General features: G+C 37.0%; 1 protein-coding gene across 1 annotated transcript in view; it reads left to right on the plus strand.

The window, feature by feature from the left end:
* Positions 1-9634: 9634 nt before the first annotated feature.
* Positions 9635-25815, plus strand: part of Trpm6 (transient receptor potential cation channel subfamily M member 6) — a 107993-nt gene continuing 91812 nt past the window's right edge. The window contains 5 exon segments of the mRNA XM_077797819.1: positions 9635-9744; positions 13148-13186; positions 16606-16783; positions 18844-19057; positions 24513-24637. Of these exon segments, the coding sequence (XP_077653945.1) occupies positions 9635-9744; positions 13148-13186; positions 16606-16783; positions 18844-19057; positions 24513-24637 (666 nt within the window).

Consider the following 25815-nt stretch of genomic DNA (forward strand, 5'->3'; position numbering starts at 1 on the left):
GAAGAATAGGGAGGAATTAAGAGTGATGCCCTGTTTTCTAACTTGGACACTGAGTATACTGAGGAGCCCTTAGGGAATACAGGAAGGGTAGAAGGTTTTGGTGGGGGAAATGATAGGTTTAATTAGCAATAAATGGTTTTGTTCCTTGGTACCTAATCAGCTAAGTTGCATACAAATGAGCAGACTGCCCATCGCCATAGGGCAGTAAGAGACCATGCACCTCTGTCTTCTAAGTCCTTTCCCCACTTCTCAATTAACACATGACTTAGGAAGTATAATCAGAAAATCAGAGCATTCTTTTCATTGAAGTCTTCTAGTCTTCAGTTGTCTTTATTGCTTTATTGGTACTGGAGATTGAACCCAGGGGTGCTTTGTCCACTAAGCCACATCCCTAGCCCCTTTTTAATATTTTATTTAGACAGTGTCTCACAGAGTTGCTTAGGACCTTGATAAGTTGTTGAGACTGGCTTTGAAATTGTGATCCTCTTGCCTTAGCCTCCCGAGCCACTGGAATTACAGGTATCCACCACTGTGCTGGGCTCCAAGCCTTTTTTTATTTTTTGAGATAAGATCTAATTAAGTGGGCTGGGGATGTGGCTCAAAAGGTAGTGCGCTCGCCTGGCATGTGTGCGGCCCGGGTTCGATCCTCAGCACCACATACAAAGATGTTGTGTCCGCCAAAAACTAAAAAAATAAATATTAAAATTCTCTCTCTCTCTCTCTCTCTCTCTCTCTTTAAAAAAAAAAAAGATCTAATTAAGTGCTGAGGTTGCCCTTGAATTTGCAGTACTTCTGCCTCAGCCTCCTAAATCCCTGAGATTACAAGCAAGTGATGCTATGCCCAGAAATAACATGTTTTCAAAGATGTGCTATAGATATTTTCAACTTCTGAACATTAAAAGCATTGTGGGAAGTAGATTGAACTTCTGGCAATAAGGATTTTGTTCATTTATTTTATTTGTTATTACCATTATTTTTACATGGAAGGAATTTTGTCATCTCAAAATTCTTTTGGAAGGAAGTTGGGTATGAATAGTACACAAATATTTTAGTTCCCTGAAGGAATAAAGTGCATTATACTTAGTGTATTCATGATTGCTTGAAAGTTGCTAATAATTCATATCTTTTGCTTATACATTGGTACCCCTCTATAGAGGGCAAGATGTTAATATTTGAGTTGATTTAGAAATTTCACTTATAGATTTGTATTCTGTAGTAATAGAGACACATGAAAACTATGCTTTCATAGCCATTTTGCATAAAATGAAATATAACATGGATATACATGAGTAGGTAATTGGCTAAATAAATTATGGGGCTTCCATACAAAGGAATACTGGTCATCCCCAACCAGAATGAAGCAACTCTATATAATCAGATGTGTAAGATTATTACTGACTATTATTAATAAGTAAAAGAATAGCAGAGCAGTGTGCATAAGTTACCTGTATTTATGTAAAAGTTTATTTGATATATGCTTATAAATTCATAGAGTATCTTTAGAAGAATGAACAGTGAATGAACAGTTAGCTTTTGAGGAGGGAAGTTGATGGCTGGGATGCAGGAGTTGGAGGGAGGCTTAACTTTTCCGGTATCATCTATTGTGTCTTGTGGATTTTGTACCATTTACAACTTTGCCTATTTTTTAAAAATTGCTATTGCTGGGTGCAATGGTGCAGGTCTGTATTCCCAGTGACTTGGGAGACTGAGATAGGTGGATCACAAGTTCGAGGTCAACCTCAGCAATTTGGTTAGATCTTGTCCCAAATAAAAAATAAAAAAGGCTGGGTGTGGTGGTGCACACCTGTAATCACAGTGGCTCTGGAAGTTGAAGTAGGAGGATCCCAAGTTCAAAATCAACCTCAGCAATTTAGCAAAGCCCTAAGTAACTTAGCAATACCCTAAACAGTTGGAAATTACTCACCAGGGAGAACAAGATTTCTCCATTTTGCTGAGAGATTATCCAGAGGCCAGAGATGAAAGCAAATATATCTTGATTTTTTTTTGTTTTTTTGCATTGACCCTGTCTCAAAATAAAAATAAAAAGCTCAGTGTAAAGTGCCCCTGGATTCAATCCCCAGTATCCAAAATAAATAAATATACAAATACAAACAAAGTTATTTTTATTTGTATATTTACCCCAATTTTTATTCCCTTAGTCTAGATATTTGCAGACATGAATATTATGAGGAACATGCTTTGAGGTTCACCCATCAGGGAAATCCTTTGACTATTGTATTGTAGAAGTATTGTATTCCCCATAGGATGTCCAACGGGATACCATTAGTTTTCCCCATCTATATTAAATTTGGTGATGCTTAATTGAGAAAGCATTTCATATGCTCTTATGATCTATAGAACATACTCTGGAAAGTGCATCATACTGTGTCATGGTACTGTTAGGAGCTGGTTCAAAAAGAGACTTGGAATGTGCATGTGTGTCTCCCACCTTCTTTTCTCTCTCTGGGTAAGAGGTAAAAGGCAACCTTCAGAGATAAATGGGCTGCGACTTTCTGTAGAATATAGTTTCTAGAGTCTTGGGCAAAATTACCAAGTACAAATATTGTCAGTATCAGAAGAGGAAGAATTTTCAAGTCTGAACCCTTCTTCTTCTTTTTGTAAAATATATGTTTTTAGTTGTTGATGGACCTTACACGTATTCATATGTGGTGCTGAGAATTGAACCTAGTACCTCATATGTGCTAGGCAAGACTTTACTACTGAGCCACAACCCCAGCCCCTGAACCCTTCTTCTTGATGGTCCATGCCATCTCTTCACACCCACCCGTCCAACCCCACACCAAGATCTCTTAAGCCATTTTCATTCTCTCTTTATCTTCACCTCTCTCTTCATTGACTTCTCCTTTGTCTGTGAGTACGGTCTTACTTTTCTTCACATAAAATAAACTTCCTTTCAACTTCACCTGTAAAACATGGTGTAAAAGACTTCTGATATTGGTATTAGAATCTGCTCCTATGTACAAGGGAATAAATGTTATAAGTCATACAATTATGAATATTACTTTAGCTACAGCACACAAGAAATTTAGCACAGTCTTTGGCATATAAAAGGCTTTGTAAATGCTTTATAATGTTAATGCTTTATAATTTTTTGCTTTATAATGTTGATTTAGTGGGTATTGTTTTTAATATCGCTTCTCCCAAGAGTGTCTTTCACCATCTTCCTGCCTCTTCTCTTTTACAACCCAGTTCCTGGTTTGTTCATCACGGACAAAATTACCACCATCTTTACTTTCTTTGCAGTATTAATCATAGAGGAAGTATTTCTTTGAAATTTCCTACTTTTGTATGATACGTACATTTTTCTTGAAGAGAGGCCTCTTTTCCTATTTCAGCATCACGGCTAATAACTCTGTTCTTTAGTCCCTGGACTGTTCTGCACCTTTAGGCTTAGATGTTTCCTGAAGTACCTGACTCCTTCATCTTCTTTATTCTCTGCTTCTCAGTTTCCAAAAGGCTTTTGTCATCACCTTAACAAGGATGCTCCTGAACTCTCCAGGCTGAAACCTCTGTGTTTCTAACTAATGTGGAATTCCATCATCCCCGCTCTTGTCTTTCAAGGATTTTCCTGTATCCCATGACTTGCATGAAGACTTCCCATGTCTCTGCAGAAGGCAGAAAGGATTCTCTTTCTACAGATTCCCCCCCACACACATTTTTTATTGGGGAATTATAGTTGTCTTTCTATAGAGTCTCATGGCCTATGCTTGTGCCATATATTACTTAAGCCCTCTCATGGTATCTACTTGTAGACAGAAGTTCTTCTGTTCTGGTTTGAGTATTGGACATTGCTTTATTTATTTACTTACTTATTTACTTGCAGTGCTGGAGACTGAATCCAGGACCACCTTACACTTGTAAGGCGACACTCTGCCACTGAGTTATGCCCAACTCTTATTTATGTTATTTATTTGAGTTGTCAAAGTATTTTTTGATGAATGATTAAAGCTCTTGTTCTTATAGTTATCAATGTTTTTGTTTTTTGGTGATACTGGGGATTGAACCCAGGGGTCTCTATCGTTGAGCTATATCCCTTTTTTTTAAAAAAAAAATATTTTTTAGTTCTAGGTAGACACAATATCTTCATTTTATTTTTATGTGGTACTGAGGATCCAACCCAGTGCCTCACGCATGGTAGGCGAGCACTTTACCTCTGAGCCACAACCCCAGCTGGGATGTCATTTTAATGACATCTTTAGGAGGACGGGTGTGATATGCTCTGAAGTCATCTGTGAGGTTAAAAATAACATGCATTCAAAATGATCCTTGAAAAGCCCCTTGCCCATAAAATACAGTAAGCACTTGATGATTTTCATTGGGAACTACTTTTCCCTCTATGTTGGAACTTTTTTTTTTCATTGAGACCAGATTGAACAGGTGATCATGAAGTACCAGAATCTATTCACTTAGCAGACTAAGACATGCTTTCATGTGAGAATTGAGGCCAACTAGGGAATGGTGGATTCTCTTCTCCTCTCCTCACCTCACCTTGGGCCTGTATGTAGTCACTTGCTGGCAGTAGCTCTCCATGTGTGGTTCAAGGACTCCTGAAAGTCCCTGAAACTCTTTCAATGGTCCTAAAAGTCAAAATTACTTTCATAATGGTACTGGTATGAGATTTGCCCTTTAATTAGTTCTTTCATGAAGGTACTTTTTCTGAGATTCAGTGATGAATCCAAAAAATTCTAAAAAGTTCATTAAAATACTTTCTTTGGGGCTCGGGTTGTGGCTCAGTGGTAAACACTTTCTTAGCACATGTGAGGCACTGGGTTCAAACCTCAGCACCACATAAAATAAATAAATAAAATAAAGGTATTGTGTCCATCTACAACTTAAAAAATTAAAAAACCCCAAACCTTTCTTTGTCCAACTACATGTCTATGTGAGGCCAATTTTCTTATATACTTCAACCCAAACTATTCAAAAATAGACTGAATGCAGAAGCAAATATGAATACCTAGCTGTCCTGTTCCAGAAATGAGAGATTTGCAGAATTGCAGGACAAGGCCCTTCTCCCCTACTCCTGCCCCCCACTTCCTTTTCACCCTCTCTTCCTCCATCTTCTTTACTGAAGGTTAAATCCCGGTGTGTTCTACCATTTAGCTAGTTTCCTAGTCCTTTGTATTTATTTATTTTTACTTCTGAGATAGGATCTCACTGATTTGTTGAGACTGGCCTTGATTTTGCAATCCTCCTGCCTCATCCTCACAAAGAGGACTACAGGAGTGCCACTGTACCCTGCAAGAAAATGCTCTTTTAAATTTTAAATGTTTTTTTTTCTTAAAAATGTTATTTATGATAATGTGTTTTAGACTAATCATTATTTTTTTAAAATGCACCAGTTCATAAATACTTTTAAAGTCTCAATTTTAATTTCTAATATGGAAAATACTGGTAGACTCAATTCAAAGTTTTTTTGGGGGTTGTTGGTAATTTTTATAAGTATGAAGTGATCCTAAGTCCAAAACATTTGAGAACTGCTGCTCTTGGGGATAAGAGACACAGGAATGTGGAATGGTCACTAAATTGCCCACAGTGTTAAAATTGTTTCTGCCTCACACTTCACCTTCTAGCTCTCTCTCACATTCTTTCAGCAAAAATTTTGGAATTGTCTAACTAAATATGTGGTATGTGTACCCACCAATTTTTTTTTTTGTCTCTACCGAAGTTGAAGAAGTAAAATCCTGTTCTCTTTCTGCTGTACTACACTGAAAAAAAAAAAAAAAGACAATCTCCATTGCCATGGGGGTCATAAATAGCTTTTAAACTATTTAGGCTTTACTGTCCCAGATGATGATAAATTTCTTAAAAATCAATTATTTAAAAGTATAGTTTAATTAGTAACTCCAAGAAAAGTTTGTTGTTGTTTTTGTTTTATTAGATTACACAGATCATTCAGATGTAGTCCTAGTCAAGTTCTGGGTAATTTAATAAGATACTCTGAAATAAATACTATGTGTGTGGGATGGGAGTGTGTACCTCAGGTCAGTGGTAGGACACTTGCCTAGCATGTGGCATGGTTTTGATCACCAGCAAAATACACACATACATACACACACACACACACACACACACAAATAAATAAAAAGTAAGTAAAGACCATCTATGTATGTACATAATAAATTTGTGGGTATTTTGCTGCTCGGAAATCAGAAAGGATTGAGTTCATCAAATTGGGAAATCTTAGCAGATTAAAGTGGTTATATAACAACTAGGTCCGACATTTGGTTTAAGCTCTGTATTTTTTTATTCAGGGACAGTTGTAAAGAACAGTAATAAAAGAATCTTCCACTTCCTCTGTATTCCTTATCAAAATGATTTAACATGACCTGAAGTGAAAAATGTTTTATTTGTGTATTTTACTCCCTGGGAGACTGGGCAGCCCTGACGCATGTATGACACTTGAGGAAAAGGAGATCTTTCACTGCTGTTTTGAAACTGGGTTTTTGGACTGAAATAATGAGGGATTTAGTTCATGGAGAGAGGAAGGAAGGGGTGTGACATCACTTTGGTTTGTACCTTTATGATCCACTCTGTTGGGAGGGTCACTGTTGAATTCCTCTAATTCCCCAGTTGGCTCTGTGGAGAATTCATAAATGCTTTCTGCTCATTTACTCATGAGTTTATATGATCTGGAAACTCATTCTAAGGTGCTAAATACCTTTGTCCAAGAAGGCAGTACAGGAAAGTGTTAGTAAAATCTCTCACTTCTGTAGGAGAAGTGGCATTTTAGAGAATTGTGATTTATTTAGTTGACATCATATTTTTAGAGGTTTTCCTTTAAAAAAATTACTACCAACAAAAGAATGTTCACCTTTTATTACCAAAAAGGAAAAAAAGATGTAAGATTATTCTGTGGTCTCTTTCAAAGTATACTGCTAAATGTTGCCCTCTGGAAAGAGTATTTAGTGAACTGGGTGGCACATAACAATAATTCTAGCAATGAGGAGGCTGAGGCAGGAGAATAGCATGTTGAAGGCCAGCCTCAGCAACTTAGCAAGACACTGTCTTAACATTAAAAAACTGGGAGGGGGGCGGTTTGCTGAGAATGTACCTCAGTGGTAGAACACCTCTGGGTTAAATCTCTGAAAGCACCAACATAAAAAAATAAAAAATAAATTTTTAAAAAAAGATTATTTAAAGGAAAATCAACATACCTCATGGTAATGTTGGTGCAACAGGCCTTTAATTTCTGGATAATTTGTGTTTGGATGCTGTTTTTCTGAGTGTTCCTCTTGGATCCAGTGAGTGAAATGAGGCATCCCTGCAGAGTTCAAACAAAATTCAGGACAGGGCTCTGAGCTGATGCTTCCGGTGAACCAGCCAGCTTTGCACTGATACTTTTCCTAAGCCAAAAGATTGTTCACGCACCTGCAAGTCTGTTTGCCTGGCACTCAGTCTGAAGGGGTCTTGCTCCAAGGAAGGAGCTCTGTGGAGAATATAGGAAACATCACTCTGGAGTCTGAAAATCTTCCTTCTTCATTTAACCTATTCTGTTGCTTCCCCAAAGACTGCAGATTCCAAGATAAATAAAGCAATGCCTCTTTTGAGGTAAATTATAATAAGGTTAATAAGTAAAGATAGCAGAACAAGTACAGTCAAACTTCAGTACTGTGATATGTGAATAGAACCGGTGGCATCAAAATAGGAGCAAGTCATCAGTTCATCCAAAAAGTATTTATTAGATGTTGGATTTTATTTTATAACTTTATTTTGTTTATTTAGTTATTTATGTGGTGCTGGAGATCAACCCAGTACCTCACGCATGCAAGACAAGTGCTCAACGACTGAGCCACAACCCCAGCCCAGATGTTAGCTATTTGAGGGTCCAACCTCCACTCTTTTTTAAAAAAGAAAACAAATGACCTGTTACCTGTCCCTTCTTATGCCCAATCCTACAGCACTAGGGAATTAAAACAAATAAAATAATTTTCTGAAAGCTAAGGAATCTCTCTAAGATTATGCCTGCTCAGAGATTTCCCTGAGAAAATGATCTGGAAACCCTCAAAAATTGTAGAGTAGACATGCTGTCAGGGAGGGGCTGAGGCGGGGCACTTACCTGGAATGGGTGAGGGCCTGGCTTTGATCCCCCAGCACCACAAAGCAAAAAAAAAAAAAAAAAAAAAAATACTGTCAGTTAGGAAAGTGTTATTTTATGTACAGCTGCTGTTGGAGGACCAGTCTTTGGAACAATTCTTTCTAATTCCTGGCCCTCACCAGAGGCCTAAGTTTGAATGTAAAATCGTATTGTATTTTAGGGTAAAGCAAACTGAAGTCAACACTATTTTTATTTCTCCCTTTTCCTCCCCCAAGTAACAATAATTAAAAAACAAAAACAAAAAAAATACACCCCTTCTGTGAAGGCTGCCACAGTGGCCACAGAAATGGCATAGTCCCCACTGTTAGCTACTATTGTGTCCATGGTTTACTACTCCGTCAGAAGAAGCTAGCCCATTGGGCATTTGTCCCATCCCTGTTTGGGCTCCTACATCAGAACCAGCAAACCTGACCATGGGGTCTCTCTAGGGTGTGTTGGAGAGCATATTGAAAATGAGACCATTATGAAAGCAGAAAAGAATAAAGTTTTAAAGTAAGAATTATTTGAAATACTTGAAAATCAAGACTGCTTTTCTCTTGCCATAATTTTGAGCTAAGATATGGGAGTTAAGGAAAACCAGTTCTATGTTCCTGTTATGCGTGTGCTTCCTTGTTTACACCTGTGGAGGAAAATTCTACAAAGTGTACCTGAAGTTCTATTTTAAGTGTGTTCATTTTGTTGCTCATTCAAAAAGCAGAATGACTGGCATTGGGACTATGGGAACTATCGTATAAAAGTAGGCCATAAAGGACACTAAATTGTATTATGAGTGGTCCTCTGAGGGAGATTTAAAAGTCAGAATGTATTTTCTGTGGGGAAAAAAATACATTAAAGTTAAATTCTCAGGCTACCAACCAAAAGCTGAGTTTTACCTTTGATTTGACTAAAAATATATAACATGGAATTAAAAATATTTTCCTATTAGATAAAGGCCAAGCTTATTGGTTGGTGGGGTTCTGTGGTGGAACCAATGTCATCTGCCTCTAGACCTTTAATCCAGCTAATGGAGGAGGTTGGCTACGACTTGCATTTTGTGGAATGGGACAGATTTTATTACAAAGGAAGAAAGAATTCCATTGAACCACTTGGATTTTGGGACGGTTAAGGGCTGTGTAACATGAGGCAATACTGCCAAGGTAAACTAGGTTTATGGACTATGTATAGAATTTTGCCAAGATGGCATCTCTCCTCTGGCACTCTTTCCTGCTCCCTGTGAAATCTTAGGCAAAGGAAAAGGTTTTATGAGTGAGATTTTTGAAGTTTTGAGAGCTAGGTATTTATGCCATAGGAGTATGGTGCAAAATATAAAAGTGATTTTTAGCTGACTTAAGAGAACCCATCAGTTATGTATTTATTAGGATACATGTTGCTCAAAATGAGATAATGGATGAATTGTATTTTTGTGTTCACATTTGGCTTATTTATGTAGTAGAAATCAGCTTTGGTTGATCTTAGCATTTTAATGAGTAGCCATGATAATGAAACATTATCTTGCTTAACTGAACTACCGTGGTTATGCTTCTAACTTAGACACTTTCTGTTCAGTCCCAGAAATCCTGGATCGAAGGAGTGTTCGACAAGAGAGAATGCAACAAAATCATACCCAGTTCAAAAGACCCTCACAGGTATACTTTTCAATTAAAGTTTTCTTTTTAAAACAATTTGACTAGCAAGACTGTTTGTAGACATTTAGAAATACCACTTGTCAGAAGATCTGGTAATATCTATAAAGTCAGCATTAATTAATTTTAATGAGTGTTTGTTTTTTTTCCCTTTATAAAAGAACTACACGCTTATTGTAGAAAATCTGCTAAGAAAAGGGACCTTGTCAATTTTGTGCCTCACTTCAGCCCCAGTGCCTATGACAGTCCCTGTCCCAAATGAGGCTCCTTATAAGTGCCTGATCATTGAATTAATGAAGTGTAAAGAAGAAAGAAGTTAAACACAGTGATATCACTGTTAATATTGTGATGGATTTTTTTCTCTTTTTTGTTTGGTAATGGAGATTGAGCCCATGGGCGCTTAACTACTTTATATTTTTAATGTAAACCCTTTATATTCTTTTTTTTTTTTTTTTTTTTTTTTTTTTTTTTTTTTTTTTTTTTATTGTTGGTCATTCAAAACATTACATAGTTCCTCATACATCATATTTCACAGTTTGATTCAAATGAGTTATGAACTCCCAATTTTATCCCGTATACAGATTGCTGTATCACATCAGTTACCCTTCCATTGATTGACATATTGCCTTTCTAGTGTCTGATGTATTCTGCTGTCTGTATTATATTCTTAAGTTTGAGACAGAATCTTGCTAAATTGCTAAAACTGGCCTTGAACTTAAATCCTCCCGTCTCAACCTCCTGAGCTGCTGGGATTATAGGCATGCCCCAACATGCCCAGCTGTGGTGGATTTTATTCTACTTGCTCTTATTTCTCTTAATGGGGGAGATAGATGTTATAGAAAAATAATACATCCATTCCATCAAATTTGTATAAATAATTTATAATATTTGGATATTAAGTGTTCAAAACATTGTGAATATTCCTCATCCTCAACTGAATTATCTGTGACTATTTTGGACCTATCAGGATACTGTACTTAGATTATATGAACAGGTAATTTCAGTAAAATGGTCAGTAGAACAGAGTGGTTTGAGTTTGACTACTTTGTGTTCTTGATAGCCCTCTGGAAACTCCACTTGCAGAACAAAGTTCAATAAGGCAGCCTGTGAAAGATAGGGGAAGAAATGGATATGGAAAATTCCCCAGGGCAATCAGATCCATGGAATTAAGATTGGCTATCTTTGCCCTTGGGGCAAAAACTAAAAGGAAAATAGAAGAGTCACATTTTAATTAGGGGAGCCACTCTATACTTAGGTTCTTTGAGCCATTGGCCTTAAATTTATTAGAGTGTAGAAATCATAACTGTGTGCTTAGGACCACGTTGAGGTTCTTGAAATTCTTTTTCTTTGGGGATGACTAAAATAGTGTTCCTTGCCTTTGTTAAACATTGACCAGTTCCACCCTCATCAAATTACCTGCCCTCTATAAGCCCCGTGATTGGAAATTCTCATTTTACTTGTTTACAAAATGTTTATAGATGCCAAGGCAACCTTGTTTTTCTCCTTTGTCTTTTATGATGTCTTGTAATGTTATGTGGCTGCAGTGGAAAGCAGACTAAGTTCCAAGTGGGTCATTTTGCTTCTGAAAATGGAAAATCATCTTCATGATCACCTTGAACTTCACAAAAAGTGATAAAATTGCTAAATCAGTTAGACTCAAGAAGAACATCAGTGGGAGCCAAAGGTATAGCTCAGTGGTAGAGCACAAATGTAGGAGGCATGAGGTCCCAGATTCAATCCCCAACATGAATAACAAACAAACAAACAATGATCATAATTCCATGAATGATCTAAGACCTGATATGTTTTATGCAGAAGAGAGCTAACTCCATCTTTGTGAAATTATAAAAAGTTACTGTATGGCAAAGGCTTTTTTCTTAGATACTAGTAAGATTCTCTAAATTGTAGCTTTTATGTAATTTTCTTCATTATAATGGAAAAAATTGGCAGTATTTCATTATTATAAATTTCAATAAAATTTATCTTTGATTCTTTCTTATTTTTACTTCCTAATGAGAACCGACCTGATAGACTCAGTTATAGCATCTTTCCTCTTCCTTCTCAACATGCTGTAGAGGTAAAACTTCTAAGCACAGACATTCCCTGAAGGCAAGGACAGGAAGACATGAAAAGCCTGAATGTGAGTTTCGGAATTACAGAATGACCCTTATTCTATGAACACTGCCTTTGTTTCTATTATTTTAACTTAAGTTTTCTGTTAAAACTTCTTTACACTGAAAATCTGATCTTTGATGACCACAATGCTAACCCCCAAATCCAGAAGGTTCTTCTGAATCATAAAAGGAAAGATCAACAAGGATAAAGATCATAATTATGCCAACTGCCTTCCGAATCATTTTATAAATTTAATAAAATACCTATCAAAATCCTAAAAAGGCTGGATGTGGTGGCTCATGCCTGTGATCTCAGTGACCCAAGAGTCCGAGGCAGGAGGATGGCAAGTTCCAGGCCAGCCTCAGCAACTTTGCAAGACTCTGTCTCAAAAAGGGTTGAGGATGTATCTCAGTGGTAAAGCATCCCTAGATTTGTTCTCCAGTACCCTTCCCTCGAAAATATTCTAAAAATATTTTTTTTTCAGGAAACTTGACAACAATTCAAAATTCATATGAATGTATAAAAGTGTCCAGAAAAGTAAAATAATTTTTAATTTTTTAAAATTTTTGTTTTTGGAACCCGGGATTGAACTGGGCATTTCACTCTAGTCTAGGAAAGTAAGATAACTTTTTAAAAACAAGACTATAGCATTGAGGGCTTTCCATATCCAGTGTCAAGATACATTGAGAAGCCAGGTGAGGTGGCGCCTGTAATCCCAGCAACTTTGGAGGCGGAAGCAGGAGAATCAAGAGCTCAAAGCCAGCCTCAGCAAAAGTGAGGCCTTAAATAACTGACTGAGACCCTGTCTCTAAATAAAATACAAAATTGGGCTGGGGATGTGGCTCAGTGGTTGAGTGTCCCTGAGTTCAACCCTTGGTTACACCCCCTCAAAAAAGATATTGAAAAGCATAATAGTGAAAACATTTCTTCTTGCACATGCAATGATGTATTGGATGCGTGCCTGACAAGTAATGTATATGCTTGCCAAGCTCAAATAATCGTTTCAATTAATTTATAGGGCAGATGCTATTTCCAACTGTGAAAACTGGGACTTAGAGGAATCACTAAATCAATGAGATTTAAGTCTAGCATATTGGTTTCAAACTCCAAAATGTTTTAATAATTATATCATTGTTGTTACAGTAGATGTAGTAAATGACATATGGTATAGGAATACTCAGCAAATCTTGATTACCAGACTATGGAAAATAATAGGTATTGACTATATAATCATTAGGTATATTTTAAAATACAAAAGTAAACTAATAGATGTTTGGTTTCTTTCATTTAGATGTACTCCAGGCTGCCAAGTTTGCCAGAATTTAATCAGGTAAGATTTGTATAAATAAGCTTCTTTTTAACTTTAAGGCATGTGTTTATGACTCAATAGGATAGTTTCCTTGCATCTTGAATGGACTCAGTACAAAGTCTATGCTATTTGTTTTCCAAGGAAGGTTTTAAAAATGAGACTTTTTTTGATGGTGAGTGTTTGAATGTAATTGATTATTTGAATTACTTGAGACATTTACCTACATAACTGAAGGTCTTTGACAAGAGTTGCTGCCAATTGAAACATGGAAAACATTAAAATTTTATCTTAATATTATCTTATGCTTGGATAAAATAATATGCATCATGTGCTTGATCCATGGCTTGCAAGTAAGTTTTATGCATACCAAGCTCTATGGGAAAAACATTTGTGCTTATTGAAATTCACAGTGCAATGCAAATTTTAACAATGATGTATACTTTAAACTATGTGTTATTAACTGATTTTACTTTCTTTTTTTGTTTTTTTAAAAAATATTTTAGGTAATTTTTGGTGACCAATTTTACCTTTACTTATTCTTCTTTCTTTTTTAATATTTCTGGTAATTTTATTTTTAAAGAATTTTTGTTTGTTCTTTTTAGTTATATATGACAGTCGAAATCTATTTTGATATTTTATACAAACATGGAATGTATCTTATTCTAATTAGGATCCCAGTCTTGTGGATGTACATGATGTTGAGAGTCACTCTTGTGTATTAGCATATGTACATAGGAGAGTTATGTCAAATTCATTCTGTTACCTTTTTTTTTAGTAGAGAGAAATAAAATTACCTTAATTCTGATTATATACTTAGGTTTACATTAAGAATTGGATAATGAAAAATAAATTTTTATAAAATAGAGTCCTCAGTTTAGCAAGTCAGATGAAAAGGAAAATAATATGCACAAAACTTTAGAGTGTTTGAGAAACACCTAGTAAACTCTATAGCACCAGATAAGCATTGGTTATTGTGGTTGTAATATTATACTTAATGACTGATTGATTTGACTGAATTTGGAAAATACTCTGGCACTTTTTTTTTGTATCCAGGAAGGACTTTGATGTCTTTAGCCACATATGAAGTACTTTCCAGGTGGATTAGTATCTGTAATTATGTGTTGATTCCGTCTATCTGCATTGGTTTTAGTTGCTCTTTGAAACAGCTGCACACAACATCTTAAAATCATACAATATATTCTCTTCTCTCACAACTCTCCCTCACTTTTTTTTTTTTTACCCCCCAGTAGTGGGAATTGAACCTCAACACCTTGCATGTGCTAGGCAAGCAATCTACCGCTGACACTGAGCTACATCCCCGGCCTTTTTATTTTATTTTGAGACATGATACCTCTGCCCAGGCTGGCTTGAAACTTGTGATCCTCCTGAATCAGTCTGCTGAGTTTCTGGGATTATAGGCATGTACCAGCACACCAGGATCTCACAATATACACTCTAGAACATTGGTCATTAAATTGGGATGTATAAACTCCACAACATTAAAAAAAATACATTGAGGGATCCTAAAGAGAGACTGGAATTTGTATTTCTGTTTTTAAATCTAAAAAATAATTAAAATTTACTAATATATTTTTCAACATGCTGTAGAAGTAAAACTTCTAAGCACAGACATTCCCTGAAGGCTAGGACAGGAAGACATGAAAAGCCTGAATATGAGTTTCTGAATTACAGAATTTTAGAGTGTTTGAGAAACACCTAGTAAACTCTACAGCACAATTTTCAATTTCACATAGTTCAAAACTAAAGTTTAAGAAGATTTATAGTGAAAAATGTTCATCTTATTCTTGCCCAAGGGTGGAGGCAGCCCATTCCCACTTTCCCTATTCATGGTTCCTATGATTATTAGTTTCTTGTGATTTCTTTATGAGTTTTTAGTACACACATAGCAAAAATAAATGTGTTAAAATTTTCTTCATTCTTCTGTTTTCCACAGACACTAAGACATAGTAGAGGATACTCCCTGTGTGCTTTGTTGAATGCTTCCATACACCTTAAAATGCTTTCTGTAACAGGATAGAGAGAGCTCTGGATGCCCCATGAATTACATGTTTGATTTTCTATTGATGAATGATGTTTAGGTTATCTAATTATTTGCAATCTTTTGCAATTGTGAACCGAACAATAATGAATAACTTGGGGCATTTGCAATTTCACTTATGTCTTGACTAATTTATTATGTAGATTAACATTAATATACACTATAGTTTATACATAAATATACCGCTATTGGGGGGCATTCTCAAATGATTTTTGGTATTGATAAAGTGGTCTTTACACATTTTACTGGGTATGTATCATTAATTTTTGGGGCGTATGTACATCCTAGCTCTTTCTTAGTGATTTTAAAGTATAGAGTTCAGTAGTGTTTAGTACATTCCTACTGTTGTGTATGGATCTCCAGAACTTTTTAAAAATTATTATTATTTTATTTGTTCTACTTTGTTGTACATGATAGCAGAATGCAAATTCAATTCATCATATGCAAATGGAGAGCAACATTTCAGTTCTCTGGTTGTACAAGGTCACACCATTTGTGCAATCATACATGTACCTAGGGTAATGATGTCCATCTCATTCCACCATCTTTCCTACCCCCATAATTCCTCCCAGCCCTCCCCTTTGCTCAATCCAAAGTTCCTCCATTGTTCCCATCTGACCTCCCCCATCATAGATCAGCATTCAATAATCAGAGAAAACATTTGGCCTTTAGTTTTTTGGGGATTGGCTTACTCTGCTTAGCATAATATTCTCCAGCTCCATCCATTTACCTGTAAATGCCATAATTTAATTCTCTTTTAATGCTCAGTAATATCCAGAATTTTTTCATCTTGTAACACTGAAACCCTATGCACTACATGTCTCTCCATTGCCTTTTTCCGCAGCCACTGTAACCACTATTCTACTTTCAGTCTCTATGAATTTGACTCCTTTAGATATCTCATATAAGTGGAATCACATCACATTTGTCTTTTCTGGCTTATTCAATTACCATTATGTCTTCAAGTTTCTTTCACCTATGATTTAACATATATCAGAATTTCCTTCCTTTTAAAGGTTAAATCATATTCCATTGTATGTATACACATTTTTGTTTATCCATTCATCCAAGATGGATATTTGTGTTATATCCACCTTTTGGCTATTGTCAATAATGCCTCTATGCACATGACTATGCAAGAGATTTTTAACATTTTAGAAAACATTCTCCAAAATGATATTTATGTCTAATCAAAGGAGAGAACCAAGGAGGGTATTTCTAAATTTAGAAGACAATCCAATGTAATGTAATTAGTCTAATATAAATATTAATGTAAACTTGTAAGGCTTATTAACATATGGCATCTGTATATTACTCTGGGAAAATGTAGAAACATTGCATCGATTTTCTATGCTAAAGTCATTTGTTTTCTGGAATGTAGGTGTTGCTGTGGCCGATTGATCCAAGACCATCATGGGATAGACTATGCCTGGACTTGCTCGGCTGTCAAGGGTAATGAAAGTGAACAGTGGTCTGTTGAAAAACATACAATGAAAAGCCCGACAGATACCTTTGGCACTATTAATTTCCAAGATGGAGAACACACCTACCACTCTAAGGTTTGCTAAAAAGATTAATTTTGACTCATAATGTTAGAGGTTTCAATCCATGGTCACTTGGCCTTGTTGCTTTGGGCCTGTGGTAGCACTGGACATCATGGCAGGAACACATGATAGAAGAGGTCTGTTCACCTCATGGAGGGTAGGAAGCAGAGAGAGAGAGAGATGAGAAGGGCCTGGGGTCCCAACATTCCCCTCAAGGACATGCCCCCAATGGATGACCACTAGGACCCACCTCTGAGAAGGCCTCCCTAATAGTACCTTAGGGTGGCAGCCAAACTTTTAACATGTGGGCCTGTGGAGACACATCTTAACCACAGCACATAGATAGTATTGACAGGCTAGCCATCCTTCAGGTACTTTCTCTTGACCATATGAATTCCCAGTTGTTTGAATCACAGGCAGTTTCCCCAGGTAAGCCCACTTCAGGAAAGCTGTGCATCAGCTGTACCCTGGAGTGTGACCAGCAGGTGGATGGATTTGAAACAAAAGTTCATCCTCGTGAATACGGTTTTTTTCTTTTCTTTTTTTTTTTCCAGTCCTGGAGATTGAACTCAGGTGTGCTCTACCACTGAGCTACATCTGCAGCCCTTTCAATTTTATTTTGAGACAGTCTCTCTCTGCCAAGGCTGGCTTTGAACTTATGATCCTCCTGCCTCAGTCTCCCAGTTTCTGGGATTATAGATGTGTGCGACCATGCCCATCTTTGTAGTATTTTATTTTTTCCTTTTTTTTTTTTGGTGCATTATAGTTGTACTTAATGATGAGATTCGTTGTTATATTTCTATACATGCACATAATATAGCAATGTAGTTTGGCTAATTTTTGTTATTTTAATATGGCAGCTGTGTCCTAACTTGCAAATTAAATCATGATTATTCTTGGATTCTTTCAATTACATATTTGGTGATAGCTTTCCTATCCCAACATTCAGAAATTCAAAATTTTAATAATGAAATAAGGGATGGTGTATTATGAATTTCAAAGATGAATAGCTACCGTTTGCTGGGTGCAGTGGCACACATCTATAATCCCAGCAGCCTTGGTGGCTGAGGCAGGAGGATGGATAGTTCAAAGACAGCCTCAGCAACTTAGCTAGGCCCCAAGCATATCAGTGACACCCTGTCTCAAAATAAAAAATAAACATGGCTCAGCTGTGGCTGGGTTCAATCCCCAGTTCTCCCCCATCTTGTCCCAATTTCTACCATTCTGGAGGATAGTGTGAGATCCCTACCTGCAGGTATGATTTCTACCTGTGGTTCTTCTGGGTTTCTTATTGCTCTGATTTCATTCTATAAATCTGGACTATTCTTACTGCTTTTTGGACATATACTTGAGGGAGGCAAGCCCATCTCAATATTACAGTATTTGAATGGCTTATATGTGGCTACATCTTCCTGGACAAAGAAGGCCAGTTGCGCCATGTAAATCTTAGGCAAAATACAAAATGATCCGGAAGCTATTTGCTGGTTTGGATTTCCCTCATCTTTTATTTTGCTTGCATTAACTATTCAGAGATGACTGTTCTGTGAAAAGAATTTGTTTTGGAAAAGAAAATGTTTTTAGAAGGACATGATGAATAAAGGAAATGATTGGAAAGTTAAAAACTTCATAATAAGTTCTTGTAAGTGCTTCTGAATCTTTTGTTATGTGAATATGTGGAGGGGTCCAGTGGATGTAAAGCCACAGCATTTATGAAGTCACATTTCACCTACTTCTCGCAGCTTTCTGTTACCAGGTTTGCTGAGGTGGTGATTTTGGCTAGTTGTTTGAAGTGTTTCTGCCTCCCCTCAGGCCTTCTGGAGGACAGTGGGGGCCAAGCCTCTAGCCAGAGGAAACTTTCCTACAGTGACTTAGAATTCCCAGAAGGAACTCAAAGGGGGTGTGGGATCTTTTAAAAGTAAATATTTCCAATAAGTGAGGATGAACTTTAAGAGAGATTGTAGACATTTCCTTGCAGGTTTTGGCCATTTGGGTCTCCCTGCTGTGTGCTCATTGTTTCCATGCCTGGTATGTATTTTTCACTGTTTTCTGTTCATGGATATGTGTCTGTCTTCCAGTACATTAGAACTTCTTATGATACCAAACCGGATCATCTATTACATTTAATGTTGAAAGAGTGGAAGATGGAGTTGCCCAAGCTTGTCATCTCTGTCCATGGGGGTCTCCAGAACTTTAAGATGTCCTCTAAGCTTAAAGAGATCTTCAGCCAGGGTTTGGTCAAAGCTGCAGAGACAACAGGAGCATGGATAATAACCGAAGGCATCAACATGGGTAAAGCACGTGTCCGTCTGTCTCTCTTCTCTCCCTCCCCTGCTTTCCTTTCTTCTTCCTCCTTCCCTCCCTCCCTGTGCTTTCTCACTGCACAGCAGGCATTATGGATCTAATCTCAGGTCTGCAGTGCTCCTAGGACATGTGGTGATGTGAAAGGGAAAGATAAAAAGCCAGTGACTGGAAAATAAGCCCAGCAGAATGACAGACTTTTCCTAGAATGTTTTTATCGTTGTCGAAGTATGCTATTTCAAAGTAACTTCAAGTAAACTTCTGGCAAAGAAGTAGTTTTTCTTGAACTTAAGTCTCTTAAACCAAAACTCTTGAGACCAAGGGTTCTCTGCAATAGTAGGGTTCATTGAGCTATTCCAGATGTTAGCCAGAAGAGGAGCTGGTCCTGGGACAAGTTCTACAACTACCAGCAGCAGGACCAGCACAGTTGGAAATGTGTCCACTGGAAACAAGAGTCAAGAGCATTTTTATAATGAAAATTTGGGGAAGGAAAGCATAAATTGTTCATGTTGAATTCACATTGGTGATATATAAGAGGGGTGGGATAATATGAAGGAGAGAAGAACAGTTTACAGAATACCATTGTTCCTGGTTTGGTTGGGGTTAATAGTCTGGAAATTTCATTTGTAAGCATCATGTGGTGACCCCTGATCAGCCACCTGGAGTTTTGAGTCAAGGTTTCAACATACATTCAGGAATGTGAAACAGCCTTTTGTTCCTTTTAGCCTATAGCTGTTAACAGATTAATTTCTCTTATCTCTTCCCACTTCCGTCCTCTGGTCCTTGTAACTAAATTTAGGACATCTTTTAGTCGGGTGTGGTTGTGCATGCCTGTAATGATAAGTGACTCAGAAAGCTGGGGCAGGAGAATTGCAAGTTCGAGACTTGGGCAATTTAGCAAGACTCTGTCTCAGAACAAAAAATAAAAAGGACTGACAATGCAGCTCAGTGCTAAATTGTCTCTGGGTTCAATCCCCAGTACCCCACCATCAACAACAACAAAAAAGGACATCACAGAATTTGTCTTTTATCAAGGCTATTGTGAGATTAATAGGAACATCAAACCATACAAATGTGTAGTATGTATAGGTCTAGATAGTAACTAAACTCAGTCATTGTTAAAGTCTTAGATATTGGAAACAAATGACATACATAAAATTGCATTGATTATTTTGGGAATGAGTAGACAATTACTTTGTTTTTAAAGACATTATTGTCAATAGACTGTCTATATCATTGACATTTATGTTTAATTAAATTTTATTATTATTATTATTATTATTATTATTATTATTGCAGTTCTGGGGATTGAACCCAGTGATGCTCTTTTTCTGAGCTATATCCCAGTCCTTTTTATTTTTCACTTTGAGGGTCTTGCTAAGTTGCCCAGGCCAGTCTCAAAATTGCCATCTTCCTACCTCAGCCTCTAGAGTTGCTGGGGTTATGGGCGTGCGCTAACACCCCTAGTTCGTTGACTTTTTTTTTTTTTTAACCACAGATATAACCCAGGGGGTACTTAACCACTGAGCCACATCCCCTTTGCTCTTTTTATTTTTAATTTTGAGATAGGGTCTTGCTAAGTTGCTGAGGCTGGCTTTGAATTCGCTATTCTCCCACCTCAGCTCCCCCTGAGCCTCACTGCAATCTGACATTCAAGAACCTCATATAGTGGCCTCTGAACTTTATTCCTTTGCATCAGTTTATGAGCATCCTGTACATAAGAATTCTCTAGGGAACTTAAAAAAAAAGCAAAAAACCCCAGAAATTAAAAAGCAGATGCACATGCTCTTCCTCAGATGAATTTGTGGCTTCAAGGGTCTAGCTTCTGAAGTGAATCTAATGTGCAGCTAGGCTTGAGAACAAGTGACTCCCCCAACCCTCATCTCTTACTGATCTGTTGCTAACAGATGGCTTTTGATCTCTCTTTACTCTTCTCTCTTCTGAATCCAAAGTCTCTGATTAAATCATGCCCATCTTTTAGGGCTGACACAAGATGTCAACACATTCATGAAGCAGCATCTGATGTCTCAACTAGAGCTATTTACTTTTATCTCTTAATTCCTATAGCAGTGACTTCCTGCAGCCTGTGTGTGTTTGCTTCACACATGAGCATGAGTCTGTGTAGTAGCTCTCTGCCCTGTCTGTGGTGCACCAAAGGCCAGCCCACACCTTTGTCCAAGTATTTAGCAACACGTGCTGATTTAACAATTTCTTTTGACTGAAGAGGAATAAAGGAAGAAAATGATAAACAAATTAGCAACAAACGACCACAAAAACCCATAAAAAACAAAATGAAACAAGGGATTTGGCCTGTCACTAATAGGAATCTGATAGTTTGTCTTGTACATTTTATAGATGATTATTGTTTCACATTTTGACATAAACTGAAGCTGGCAGAGTTCTAAGTCCGTTGTATGGTACTTATTTTATTTCCTGTAAAAAAAGAGAGTGGGGAGGAGAACTTTTAGAGAGCTCAGAAAAAGGTCGACTTGGAAAAGATAATTTTTTTGTTAAATAACTGCATTACAGGTTTCATTTTACTTATTGTTTTTTAGAAAAGAAAATTTAGGTGAGGATCACCAAACCTAAAGAAAAGCATAGACAGTAGTGGGAAGATGATTTAAGTAGATTATATGAACAGGAGAGATGATGGAAAATAAGGAAGACTTGCAACTCCTCTAAATAACCATCAGTCTGATTCAATCAGAGCTCCTAAACAGATCTCAGGTCCTACCCCAGACTCACAGAATCAAAATCTGCATTTGAACAACACCTTGGATGATTCTTGCACATTTAAATTTTCTTTTGCACATTTAAATTTGAGAAGCTCTGCTTATGAATGCCTGTCTATCTTGAGACGCTTCTGAACTAAAACTGAACATTTTTTTGGCACGGCTATTTGACAATTACTGAGTTGAATGCCACCAGCCTTCAAGATCTACTAGGTCTAGAACATCTGGATAGGTGTGGATGAAAGACAAGCAGTGTGGCCCTAGGTGAGGGACACAGGTGGGCTGTGACAGCAGACAAAAAGCAACTGATTAGAATTTGATGCTGACAGGGTTAAAAAGAAAGTTTGAGGAAAAGGAAAGGGAGGATGAATTCTGTTTTGAACTGAGGGCCCCTTTTGGATGAGGATACAGCCCATGGATTGGTCTTCAGCAAGGCAGTGGTGGCACTTCATCATGAGAATCACAGAAAGAGATCAACGCAAGTGTAGAGAGAAGTGATAAGGTCACTGGCTGCAGTGTGTGCCATGTGGCAGGGCTCAGGGACAGTAAGGGAGACTGGAGCCAGATTGGGTTCTGTGCTCATGGCCTGGCATTATTCTCTGTGTGGCAAAGGGCTCTTGAAGGTTTTTGAACCAGAGAATGGATAGGGGAATGATATGGTCAGATTGAATTTTGCAGAGACTCTCAACAGAGTATTTGTACTAGGATAGCAGGTGGGTTTCTTAAAACACCACCACCACCAAAAATAACTGTACGGTGTTGCTACCCTAAACCAGGCCAAACTTCTGGAATCAAAATCTCTATTGGGATGGATAGCTCCACAGTTGATATACAAGTGTTCCTGAAGTTCAGAACCCAGGTTCTACAGATGAATCTGGCAGAGTTTTAATGGATTGGGGGAGAAGATGCCAGAGATAAGAAAGTGATTTAGGTGCTCTGCATCAGATCCATGAAATATGAAGGTGTCTTTCTTAGTCTGTTTGTGCTGTTATAACAGGACACTGACATTAGTAATTTATAAAGAACAGAGCTTATTCTCTCACTTTTTTTGGCTGGGAAGTTCAAGATCAAGGGATCAACATCTGATGTGGATTCTCTGGCTGTTTCCTCACTGTTGAAAGGTGGAAGGGCAAGAGAGAACAAACCCATTATCAGAAACCCCTTTAAGTATCATAAATCCATTTATGAGGATGAAACCCTCATGACCTAAACAATTCCCCCAAGTCCCCATTTCAGACACTGCTGCATTGAGGACTAAAGTTCCAGTGCATAAATTTTTTTTAATATATATATTTCCTTTTTTTTAAATTGTTGGTCGTTCAAAACATTACATAGTTCTTAATACATCATATTTCACAGTTTGATTCAAGTGGGTTATGAACTCCCAATTTTACCCCATATACAGATTGCTGTATCACATCAGTTACCCTTCCATTGATTGACATATTGCCTTTCTCGTGTCTGATGTATTCTGCTGTCTGTAAATTTTTAAAGGGACACATTCAAACCATATCAGCAGGTTTTTTCCTCTCTGTGCTAATGACATATGTAAAGTCATTAGCATACATAAGGAAGACTGTCTTAAGATGCAGTGTTGTAACTAAAGGTCAGAGTCAAAGTCAAAGGACTACTTATTGTATGATTCCAACTATGTGACCATCTGGAAAAGGCAACTATGGAAAGAAAGATCAGTAGAAAGAAGATCAGTGATGTCTAGGGCTTAGCAGAGAGGAGGGATGAATATTCAATGCACAGAGAAATTTCAGGGCAGGAAAAATATTCTGTATGATATTACAGTGGTAAATAGGTGTCATTATACATTTGTCAAAACTCATAGAATATATGACCCCAAGAATGAACCCCAATGTAAACTATACCTCTGGTTGGTAATTGATTATAACAAAATGTACCACTCTAGTGGTGGTTGTTAGTTGGAGAAGTTATGTTTGTGAGATGGCAGTGGGCATAGGGGAATTTCTGTACTTTGTGTTCAAACTAAAACTGCTCTAAAAATAAAGACTATTTTTTTTAAAGAGTCAGATTATCTAAATTGGAATCTTAGCTCTACAAATTGCCAGCTCTATAACCTTGGGCAAATTATTTGACCTCTCTGTGCCACCATTTTTGTCTATAAAATGGACTAAAAAAATCCTAATATGTAAATACTTGTAAAGTAGTTATCACTTGCTGAAATCTTATCATGTTCTGGAAAGGGGTGGCTACTATAAATATTATTATTAACTCCAGGAGATCAAACATTAATGTACTATTTCTTAATGTATTCTCTCTGAATTATTTGTGTATATGAAGCTATTAAAATAGTTTGCCTTAATGAAGCCAGGGATACATCTGCAGGGGGTTTTGCTGAGATTTTAGAGAAGATTAGAGATAAAGACATATAGAACATTCATGATATCAGGGCTGGACTTGCTGAGAAAGGACAACGCACAGAACATTCTGGTCATTCAGCAGGCTCAGAGCTGAGATTGTAGGCAGAAATTGCCCAAAAGGAGAGGGAAATTCTTTAGGTACAGAGGTCAGTGATAAGAGAAAAAGGTGTCAGGAGAGAATAGGGGAAAATGAGATACCAGAAGTCAATTCCACTGTGCCAGCAACTTTCCTTAAAAATAACCTTTTGCATTATCTGTATCTGTTTGACTCTGTTTTATGTGATTTGTGAGTTAAAATTTGACTTCTGAACTATTTGTCGCTAGGAGTGTCCAAGCACGTTGGAGATGCCCTAAAAGCCCATTCCTCTAAGTCCTTGAGGAAAATCTGGACTGTTGGAATCCCTCCTTGGGGTGTCATTGAGAACCAGAGAGATCTCATTGGAAAAGATGTAAGTAGACAATCCTTTCATAGCAAAAGGAAATAAGTGTAAATTCAAATTGCCCATGTAACACTGCAGCTAGGTGTCTAATAGTCCCCTCAAATGTAGTAAATATATCCCTAGCCAATTTCTGCCTTCCTCCTACATCCCTCATCCTATTTTATTCTTTTACTTTTTTATACTTTAGTATTAGGATTGAATCCAGGGGTGCTCTACCACTGAGTTACACCCCCAGCCCTTTTTATTTCATTTTTTGAGACACATTCTCCTTTAATTGCTCAGGCTGGCCTTAATCTTGTGATCCTCCTGCCTCAGCTTCCCAAATGGCTGGGATTATAGACATGTACCCCAAATTCAGCCTTCATCCTATTATAGAAAATGACAATTCCATCTTTGCAGTTGTTCAAGCCAAAAACCCCAGATGAATTCCAGAATGAGCTCTTTGTCTCATGCCTGAGACCTGATCCATCAGTAAACTACTTGAGCTCCACTTTTGAAATATGCTGAAAAACCTGACCTCTTTTCATTATCTTCACTGTTAGTGACCAGGTCTAAATGACCTTATGATACTAAATGATTGTAATAGTCTTCCTTCTTCTTATTGTTTTCTCCTATCTACAGTCTAGTGTCAACACAGTAGCCAGAATGTTACTGGTAAAATAGAAATCAAATCATGCTATTCCTCTTTGCAAAACTCCTCAATGGTTACTGTCCTGCAAATAGCCAATATATTTGGAATGGTTTGCATGTAGTGAAACAAGACAGATTCTTAATTTGGCTCTTGCTAGTTCTTTTCTCTTATTTCATATTACTCTCTGCTTCATTCATTCTTATGTATTGATTCTTTGATCCTATCTATGTGTTTATATTAGGAGGGAATGGATGTGTCTATTTATAAAGCTTTTTTTAGTAAGATTATTGGTATTAGAAAAGATATAAAGAAGAAAGAAAGATAACTATTGTTAATATTTTGGTGTGTTATGATTCCAGAATTTTTCTCTGAATATGCCTATCTGTGTTTTTAAAAATTGCCTTTAAAAAGTAACAAAATAAACTCACTGCTATGCTTTTTTTAAATTTAACTATTTAGCATAGTTATTTCTCTATGTTAATCAATGTAGTCATGTTTATGGTGTATTTTAACACTTATTTTGGAAATTTTCAAACGCATTAAATAGTAGAGATAT

Source organism: Urocitellus parryii, chromosome 4, assembly GCF_045843805.1.
Source record: "Urocitellus parryii isolate mUroPar1 chromosome 4, mUroPar1.hap1, whole genome shotgun sequence".
Classification (NCBI taxonomy): domain Eukaryota; kingdom Metazoa; phylum Chordata; class Mammalia; order Rodentia; family Sciuridae; genus Urocitellus; species Urocitellus parryii.